Source organism: Thalia democratica, chromosome 1 (assembly GCF_965202585.1).
Source record: "Thalia democratica chromosome 1, ktThaDemo2.hap1.1, whole genome shotgun sequence".
Classification (NCBI taxonomy): domain Eukaryota; kingdom Metazoa; phylum Chordata; class Thaliacea; order Salpida; family Salpidae; genus Thalia; species Thalia democratica.
This window is the reverse complement of record NC_139165.1, coordinates 44810428-44821013: the sequence shown is the minus strand read 5'-3', so window position 1 is coordinate 44821013 and position 10586 is coordinate 44810428. Positions and strand designations below refer to the sequence as shown.

The 10586-nt window shown below is 25.6% G+C and overlaps 1 protein-coding gene across 1 annotated transcript; it reads right to left on the bottom strand.

Annotated features, from left to right (window-relative positions):
• Positions 1-2: 2 nt before the first annotated feature.
• Positions 3-1214, bottom strand: LOC145849031 (phosphatidate cytidylyltransferase, mitochondrial-like). Its single transcript, XM_082954140.1, has one exon. The coding sequence runs from the start codon at positions 1203-1205 to the stop codon at positions 144-146; it is 1062 nt and encodes a 353-aa protein (XP_082810266.1). The 5' UTR covers positions 1206-1214; the 3' UTR covers positions 3-143.
• Between the last annotated feature and the right edge of the window lie 9372 nt (positions 1215-10586).

Here is a 10586-nt window from a genome sequence, read left to right as displayed (position 1 = left end):
TATCTTTTAACAATATAAAAATATTAGCAGTTTTAATTAAGACTACTTAAAATTCAAAAAAAAAAACTAATCATGATTTTTATTTCTCTAAGTGCAATAAAATGATACAATAAAAGTACAGTTATTTTCTAAGCAGCAGTTTTTCAAGATCGTTGAGTTAAGCTCTGCAGCATTTTTGTAATTTTTTTACTTCCATATTTTACAGCTTCTAGTGGGCCAACAGTTGCTAAATTTTTCAAAGTTTGTGTAGTGCTTGACTGCGCAACTATGTTTGCTAAAGCTTTATTTGTTATCTCATCAACTTCAGGGTATCTGGCAATGTCCTTGACTACCTCATCAATATCTCTTATATGTTTTGTGGTCTTATCATACTGGCAACACATTTCTAGCATTAAATTGTTAGGCAAAAGTTGTATCAATGTATGATTATTTACTGGGCCTTTGTCTTGTAAAAACGTTTTGCTACCTTGATTGTAAACAACTACATTTTTTTCTTTAATTTTTGGATCCATAAATTGCTTAAGAACTGGACCATACAAGTTTTTGAATCCTTCAATATTATTTTCAACTATATTTGAAACTTTTTTAGGATCCTCTGCTAAGCCCATTCTAACATCGCCCTGGTACGACAAACCAGCTATTGTCATGTACAAGTCCTTTTCTGAAAAAGTATCAGGAAGAATAAGCAGTGCTGCTGCAACTGCGCTTTCCAAATTGCTTTTCAAAGCATTTAAAAGCAGTTGGGAGTTTTCAAAATTGTGTTTTATTATGTGAACAGGCTTATGCAGTCTTCCTGAAATGTACAGTGTCTTCCAGTTAGTGAGGTCATCAACGAGCCGCCTCTCCGAGATAACTCCATACTTCACTTGTCTGTCCTGGATAGAAATTCCTGTGTTGAAATGCACACCAGCACCTGACTTATCCAACCAAGAATGAATGTTTTCCACACTTGTAAGTTTTCCCATCAACGCATAGTGGCTGTTGTTGGTTTCCAAGTTTTGCTTGTGCCACTTATAAGAGTCTTCGACAACAAGAACAAAATCAAGCATTTTTTGGGATGTGTCTTCATTGTTTTTTTGAGCAAAGATTCCTGAGCCATACGCGAATGCAAGTTTTATGGAAGGAGGAAACATTTTTATAAACTTGTCATGAGAAAAGTTAGACACTAACCCAGTGCTTTTTAGTAAAAAATTGGAAATTTTCATATTATTTTAGACCTTTAAAAAGACTTAAAATTATATTTCATAATCAATATAACTTAGTAAAAACAGCTTTAAGTTATTTAATAAAATTCTGTTAGGCGGAGCTTTTAGTATTTGCAAGTGATAAGTTATGTTTCATTAAACTTACAGTTTTAAATCTTACATGGTTTCTCACAAACTTATCACTTTTAAATTAAATCATTTCCAGTTTATGACAATAAATTTAAAAATCAATTTTGTACTATAACAATAAGTAATATTGTTTTAACTTAAAGCTATTATTATAAATCAATAACTTGTTTTTTATATGTATAAACAAAAAACTTAGGAAAACATTACAAGCATTTATAAAAAAAAATATTAACAACCAGAAGATTAAATAAAACATTGGCTAAAGTTTACAGAGTCAAAGCCTTGACTTATATATGCTGTGACAAATTTAAAAAATAGATAATTTTAAGAAAGTTTAACTGCAGCTAATAAAATAAATTGAGACACATCTGAAATATTGGGTACAATTTTACTATATACTATCTCATATACATAAAAATGTCACTAAATTAAAAAAAAACCTAGTATACTATGTAAACTAATTTTAATCCCAAGAAAACCTAGATTTTTTAGAACAAAAGTTGCATGTGAATTTGTTTTCACTTTTTTTGTTAAAAAACTTTGAAATTTTATCAAAACTATTTAATAAAAATCTATTTTACTTTACAGTTTTTAAGCTTAACAGTGTCAAGCTGTTTTTATAAATGAATGACAAATTATGTGAAGTACATTTAAGTTTGCAATTGACTTTTTAAAAATAAACATTTTTTTAACTTTTTGTTCATAAATATTTATGTTATTAACATTGTAAGGAACATTTCTGAGAACAGGCTAAGATGAAATTATTTTAAAAAAGTAGGGGTTATTAGATAAAATCCAAACCCAGTCTAATTTATTTTAAATTGATCTTTGTCTGATCCAGATATCTAATATACATTTAAAACCTGAATCAAATATGACAATTTTTTCAAATCAAAATCTAACAAAAAATTGTCTTGAATCAAATTTGGTTAGATCCAGATTTTTTATAGATATTTTTCAAGCTATAGTCAGATATGGTTTTTGGTTCTGGTAGAACACTAGTTTAATAAGAAACAACAAAGTTTAAACTTTGGTTATATTACCTAAAAATACCAGGTTTTAACCAAATTGAATCATATTTAGTGTAAATTAGAGCTTACAAACTTAGCAACAAATTTCTCTAATTTTAAGGTTGAAAACTTTAAACTTCCTCTTGATTATTGATTTACAATTAAAAAAAAACAGATTTAGAGAGTTCTAAAAGACGGTTTGAAGGTTGTAGGAGCGTAAAGATTTTTAGTAAAATTGTTTTTTTACCTTCAATAAAAAACGTATGAAACTCTTTAACTTTGATCAATTGTATCTCAAAAGTTACTTTAAATTTAAAAAACAGTAAACAGTAACTGTTAGTTATTTATGTAAAATATAAGGCTAAAAAAACAATTTCATGGTTGCCACAGATCAAGCTGAGAAAAATTTCCTGACTTTTTACTAAAATTTTCCTGATTTTTCAAAATCAAACTCTTAATTTAAACTTATTATAAAATACATAATCTAGTACTTGAAACTATATAAAACTTTCAATTTTATTTTAATACAGGTTAAAACAACAGTTATTTTTGATGATTTCAATCATCTAACTTCCATTACATCACTTGAACCATCTGTGTATGATTGATGTACTTGCAATAAACAGCTCTATCAGCAAAATACTTGTATCATTTATTACCTTACAAACACAGCTTGTCTGAAAAAAGACACAATTTTTTAGCATTTCCTAATATAAATGTAATTAAATAAACGGAACGACATATAAGGAACTTTTACAATAAAAACCTTAAATTAATAACGAACTTTCACAACTAAAATCTTAAAACAGTAACGAACTTTCACAACTAAAACCTTAAAACAGTAACGAACTTTTACAGTTGAAACCTTAAAACAATAAAGAACTTAATCAAACATTTATTATATGTACTAAAATTTATTTTCTCCGTTTGTTTTTTAGCACCTCAACCTATTCATCTAATGAAGATGTGGTTTCTTTCATCTGGTCACCTCTCTCTTATAACTTAATTCAACAATTTAAACAATTTTGAAAAGACTATATAGAAGTAAAGTATACACAACAACTTGTTATATAAACACTAAACTAACTACTTAATTATAAAGAACTCAATTATTTACTTAAACAAAAAACACTTTGATTCCAAAATTATGCTAGATAAATTTTTGTTTATATATCACAGTTTCACTATGGAAGTGTCCTTGCAACAGATCATCAATACTAAAAAACTTATAAAAACTGCTTGTTTAAGTAGGGTAGTTGTTCAATATGTTAATAAAAAGTTTTGCAGTTTTATAAAGGATTTTTTAATAATTTATACCAGATGAAGGCATTGAAAACTAAATAATTTTGTAAACTTCTAAGAAAATTTTGCAATTTTAGTCTGACTTTAATAGATTTTTAATTAAATTTTTACCATTTGAAGGCTTTGGAAAATAAGGAATTTTGTAAATTTAAACTGACAAAATCTGAATTTTTTTTAAACTTTGTCAAATTTCCTGAATTTTTTCTAAAAAACCCCATTTTCTCCTGACTTTTGTCATTTTTTTTAGTTTTTTCTGAATTTTCCTGACTTTGTGGCAACCCTACAATTTACTCATCTCCCCTTATGCCCTAAATTAAGTTAATACTTTAAACAAAAATAATATTCAAATAATAAACTAAACTAATTCAAATAATTGATGAAAATTTTATTTAAATATAGACTCAGTGTAAATCAAAACAATGTATAAACTAGTATTAGTTGGTCAAAAGTATTATACAGTCCTAAAAGTATAAAAAAGTATATGCCTGTCTAAGCTTTTAGCTTCAAACTATTCAGGTTGAGAAGCAAATCTGAAACAAATATATCTGACATTTTTTATATAATAGCACTAGTTTAAAAAATAATAAGTTGTTCACTTAATTGGACTTAGAATGAACTAGAGTTAAGCTAGCAGTAGCTTTTACCAAAATGAAACAACTAAGTTTAAAAAAAATAACCTGTTTTATGTTTTTTACTTATCTTTTAAAACACTAAACCTTAAAACAATCATTTTTACATATTCTAAGAGCTAAAATTTTTTGAAGTTTGTCATTTTGTTATTTAGACCTAAAACCTTAACAATAACAATATTCAATTATTTAATTACAATAAAAATAAACCCTTGATTATAAATAGGACTAAACTTAGGACTTTAAACCTAAAAAATCTAAAACTGTTAAAATCAATAAAAAGGATTGCCACTGTTCTCATAAATAAGCTAGCCTGAGTGACTATAAACTAGTTTGGGTAAGTCTGAGTTAAAAAAATATGAAAACAAATTCATTGTCTTTTGCACAATAATTTTCAATCCAGTAAGCATTGTGCATGCACAGTAACCCTATACATCATATTTTAGTGTGCACAGGAAAACATTTGAGGTAAAAAATGTATGTTTCATGTCTGCAAAAAAAAAACCTTAAATAGTACTTTATTAATGGTAATATAGATTTGTTGATTGACTATGTACCAGAGGTAAAGCTTTATGATGTAATAGGGGTGCTCAGCTATACTAAACTTATTATATTTTAAAATATACTCCAAATTTATTAACATTTACCCCTATGTTTTTACAAACATATTACAAATTTCTTTGTAAATGCCCTCTGATAATAACATAAGTTTTTTATAGTTTGAGAAATTTTACAAAAAATAATTGTGGTTTTCATAATGTTTTTATATAAACATGTGTTGCAAAATTGACAAACTCTATAAAAAATCAGTAAAAAGTGACTTTATCAGGGTTGCCACTAACCAAGCTGAAAAAAATCCTGACTTTTCAAAATCAAATTCTTAATTAAAACCAATTTAAAAATACATTAACAAATATTTGAAATAAATTAAAGTTTCTAATCTAAATTTTATATAGGTTGAAACAACAGTTCTTTTGCTCTATTTAATCTTATAACTTTCATTGCACCATTTGAACCGTGTATGATTTGGAACAAAAAGCTCTATCAGCAAAATACTTGTACCTCTACCACATAGTAAATACACAAATAAAATCATAAAAGGTTTCAAATTATTCCAAAAACTCAACTAGACCTTGAAAAAAGATGAACTGCAAAAGCAAAACTTTTTAGAAAATAACATTAGTAAAATGTAGTTTTTAGTGATGATAAACTTTTATATTAAAAGCATGTTTTTATTGAATTTCCTGACTTTTCTTGATTTTCCTTACCCTATTTTTTTGTATATGCATTGACCACTGGATGATTTTGATCTTGCAACGTATAATTTAAAGAGATTTAAAAGCCGTCATCAGGACCCTTACTACATCGAGCTACACTTAACTCTTTATACATGTTTACTTTAATTTTTTAAATATATTTTCTTCAACCCAACAGCCTTAATAATAAATATTGTGAAAACTTGGGACTATTTATGTCCTTATTAAAAGCAAACATTAAAATTTCTAGAACTATTATTGTTTATTTTAGTACTCTAGAAGATAAACATTAAGTCATTCCCTATGTAAGGCAAACAATACAATTTCTAGAACTATTTTTATTTATTTTGGTATTCTGGAAGTTAAACAATTGTTTACAATTTTAGCTTGGGGAATTTTTTCAACTGATAAAACTTTGAATTTGGTTAAAACTAAAACATAAAAATATACTAAAAATTTACAAGACAGAGCAGTAAAGTTTAAAAATTTCTTTTACATACAGCGAAACTGCTATATTCTGAAAAAAAATAAATAATTAAAAAAATATTTCAGTAATTCATATCGATATACTTTTTTTTTTTTTTTTTTTTAATTTTTAATTAACATAAAAATATATATATTTCAAAGTTGATTAACTACAATTTTTTTTTACAAAAATCCATCAACAGTATAAATTTTTTTGTAAATAAAAAATTACCTCAATAAAGTTAATAAGCATTAGTTTAAACTAAAAAAAAATAAAACTTTGTACTTAACACTTAAAAACTTTTTAAAATCAGTATTTTTTTTTTAAACATTTTGTTTACAAGCTTAAAGAAGCTTATACAGCAAATATAAGATCACAAGTTACAAACTTGAGATTATAAAACATTCTATAAAAGATAATTATTGCAAGCCATTGGTTATAGTCTTCATACAAGAAAATTTTATTTCTATAACTTTTTAAGTAGGTTAAAATTGTTAGTAATGGCCTTTGTTGCAGCTTTCAAAGTTTTTGAGTAAAGGTAAACCAAAACACTTTAAAATATTTAAATAACTTTCTTTTACAATTAAAATTATTACTTGCTCAATACAACTGGACTAAATACTATAGGTGAGGGATGTCAGAAATAAAAGCTTTCAACACTCAAAATTTAATAAATGTATGTTTGTTACAGCTTAAAATGTCATCCTAAATTATTTCTTGTTAATTTAATTGATTATTAGTAGCTAATCTGCTACAATTTTCCAGTAGATTTGTTTTTTCCACTGTCAAAATTCTTAAATGTTTTACGAAATATTAAAACTCCTCAAGTAAATTAAACTTTAAGTCCTTTATTTATAACTTTTATATAATAATTTAAATGATTACACTAATCGTGTAGTTAAAATTTTATATCGATTATTGTTCATGACTTTTTTTGAATAAACTATGGTATAAGTTAATAGAATAATTTTTTTTTTATTCTGGAAAAATGCTGTTTTAATTTATCAAAAGCATAAAAAAAACAATGAGTTCTAGAAAAATAATGAAGTCTGTTTTAAAAGAAACGGTTAGGTCTTTTTACTACTGTACAAGAGTAAATAAAATTTGTAGACAAAAACCTGAGCATTGTAAGGTACAATATTAATACTAAGGTGTGAAAACGTTTTATTAAGTATTAATAGAAAAATTTTAGAAGTGTTACAGATATTTTGCTTATTCACAAAGTATAACAAAATGTTTTTCCAAGTTGAAATTAATTGACATGTTGAAAATGTTCGCTTTTAAATTTAGAGTAGAACCTAATAAATTTAGCTAAAAGTATGTTATAGGTCTTTAAGTATTTTGAAAACTGTACACACTAAAGTAATAAAATGTTAGTTCTGTTCACAATACACGATAACAAAAAAGAATTATTTTTGGTTTTAGTTTCTTGATTTATGAATATTGGTTGAAGAAATGTTTATTTAAATTATTACTATCTTTTACTAATATTTAAAAAAATCGTCATTCAAAAAGTATTTTTACTTTACTGCATTTTCTGTGCACAGTAAAACAACTTCGATCGCGTTATTGTGCACATGTGCAAAAGTGTTACTGTGCAAAGGTGCAAACCGTGAAGACCACTGTGTTATAAAAAAACAGAAATTTAAAAGCAAACAAACCATAATTATTTTAAATGAAACTTTAAAGGTATTATTTTACCATCAAGTTTAGTTGTTTTAGTAAACTAAATTTTTGTATCAATAACCAGCAATTATTTAACAAATAAAAAAAGTTTTCAGTTATCAAGTTTTGTATAAATTGTATTTTTATTGAATGTAGACCAATCTTAAACTTAAAGTAAGTCTTAGTTTGTAAAAATATTATAAAACTATTGAATAAATATTTATGATGAATGCCTAGAATATTAAAAACTATAAATTAATATTTACAAGTTATTATAACAGTATTTAGCGTAAAAATTTTAATAGTTTATCATTTTTCATTCAAGTCTTTACAAAGCATAATTTTATTTTAAGACTGCAATGCACCAATTACCATTTTTCAATAACTTTATTCAACATATTAGTTATTAGCACCATCGTAGAAAAAAGAATACCGTTAGTTATGCCCTTTTTTAATTTATTATTGTATTTGTCTTAAGTCTTTTGTCAACTTTTAATGCAAGAACTTTACATGTTTTTTTTTGATAAGAAAGTATAAAAGTAGTTTATGAAGATTAATAAATGTATCACTATTTTCAGTATGACAAGTATAGCCTTAACCAGCTTTTTGAGATATAATTTAATATTAGTCGAATTCGAAGTCAATCATTAAAAACTTTACAAAACTGATTATTAGGCCTAAGAGTCTGGTATCAAAAAATAATCATATACTTCTAAAATTACTTTTATCTTTCTTTTTTAAGAACAGATGCGTTTTTCTTCAGAAACCAAAACTTTTGTATACCGAAAACTGTTTAATCAAATTTAGTTTAAAACATTTAATATAACTCCATTTACTATAAGGCTAAGTAAAACTGTATCTAATAAGCATTTTTTTTTAACAACAAGTTTGATTAACATTTTTTTTTCTTTTTGTTAAAGTTCTACAAGTTTTTGTTTTATTTTTTTATTTGTTAAAACTGAATGAAACAATTTATGTATTTTTTTCATATTTTTTAACTTTGAAGAGATAAAAAAAACTTAAAGCGAATGTAGGTCCTTTATATATGTATATAACTATTTATTGTTGCTTACGTATTGTGTTTGTTAGTAAAAGTAAAATACTGATAAGTTCAGCAGTGACCTTTACAAAGCATAGAGTACGGGCATAAAATTGTTGAAAGTCAAACTGTTGCTCGTGTAAAAGGGTATCTCGACAATGATAGTACAAACAAGTCTCTAATAACAAAAGAAACAATATTTAGTTTATTAAACGTACGCTGAAAAATTAAAGCTTTTAGAATACAGATTTGCTTCTACTTCAACAATCGAGTCACTTATCAAACGAATTTACTCAACTTTAGTAATTAAGACTAAACTGTGTTCAGCTTTTCTTCAGCCTTAACTCTACTCAAAATATTCACAAAGATTTTGGTTTTACCAAGGGGTTTTAAAGAGCTGGGTTGCAGGTCAGTTCCAATTCACGAAAGCAGGTTTGCTGTAGTTTAAGAATATTTTTTAAAACTATAAAATGTATACAAAGGCTTGTTTGTTTTAGTTAATAATGTCACCCTCGATTAACTTAGTGGCAATATGCTATGAGCCATGATGGCAACAACGCTTAAAAGTAATAAACCATGACAATTACTACCAATAAAAAGGTTCAATAAAAAAAGTATTTGTCCTTTTACTTCAACTTAATTAACTTGTAACAAACATTTTATAGTGAAAATGTCTGTATTTAAAGACCTGCTCGTAACAAAAATCTAGCAACTAAAAACGTGAACTGTAACTGACTTAATGCATATCTGACTAGTAGACATAATGTCCTGGACAAGACGTTCCAAAGGTATCCAAATGGTGTGTAACTTTATAACCGAAAAGTTCTTCGTGCATAAGGTCCTAGTACGGAATATTTTGAGCGTTTTTTTGTCGTTCAATAAACTAACAATAATAGCTTTGTAGCTGTAATTTGTTAAAAAGTATTAACAAAACTAGAAGTAAACGGCGCATTTAAACAAATAAAAAGTAAACGGTTCATACATATAGATAATTTTACACGTAAAACAAAAAACATGACAAACGAATTGTTATATGTTTTTTAAGAGCTTTTTAAAATTTTGACATTTTATTGTTCAATTTTCTAAAATCTAAACAATTACGGAAAAAGTAAATAACAAAAAATTATAGTGAGATTAAAAAGTTCAAAAGTCTTTCTTTAATCTTTTATGTATTTGTAATGCAAAATATATTAAAAGAAACATCATGTTATCTTTAATGAGCATTAAAATTAATTAGCAAAACTTAAATTATGTGTCAAAATGTTTTTGTTTAAATTGTTTAAAGTATTGTTTAAAGTAACTTTTTATGTTGCTCTCGTATTTAGAAATGGTTACAACTTTAAATAACAAATCTAGAAAAAATGATGAAAGTCTACATATATCTTATTTTTTATAAAAAAATTAAAATTAAAGAAAATGTAGGACAAAATAAACAAAAGTACCAGTACAAGGTAATGTCAAAAATTTTTTTTTTACAATTTGAAGATATATCTAATTAGCAAAATTGCTTTGGTGGAAGGTGCTTTACTTATAAATACGGCGACCTTTGAGTTTTAAACTCGAAACTTTTTTACACTTGGGAAATACCACAAAACACCCTTTAAAAAACTTTAGATGATTTGAAGATACTTTTACTTTGGCACAATATGAAAACTACCCCAATGAAAATGTATGAGATTAAAAAAAAACTTATATTGGGATCCAAAAAATTTGACCATGAATTTGTAGCTTAAAATTCTTACATGTTTCTAAACATCACAAAAACACATTGTGCATAATTTAAGACGATTTTAAGAAAGTTTAATGGAGACATTTCTTGGTTTTATGTAGTGTTTATCGATGCGTTTTAAGATAATTGGCATCATGTAAAAAAAAATCCAGCTAA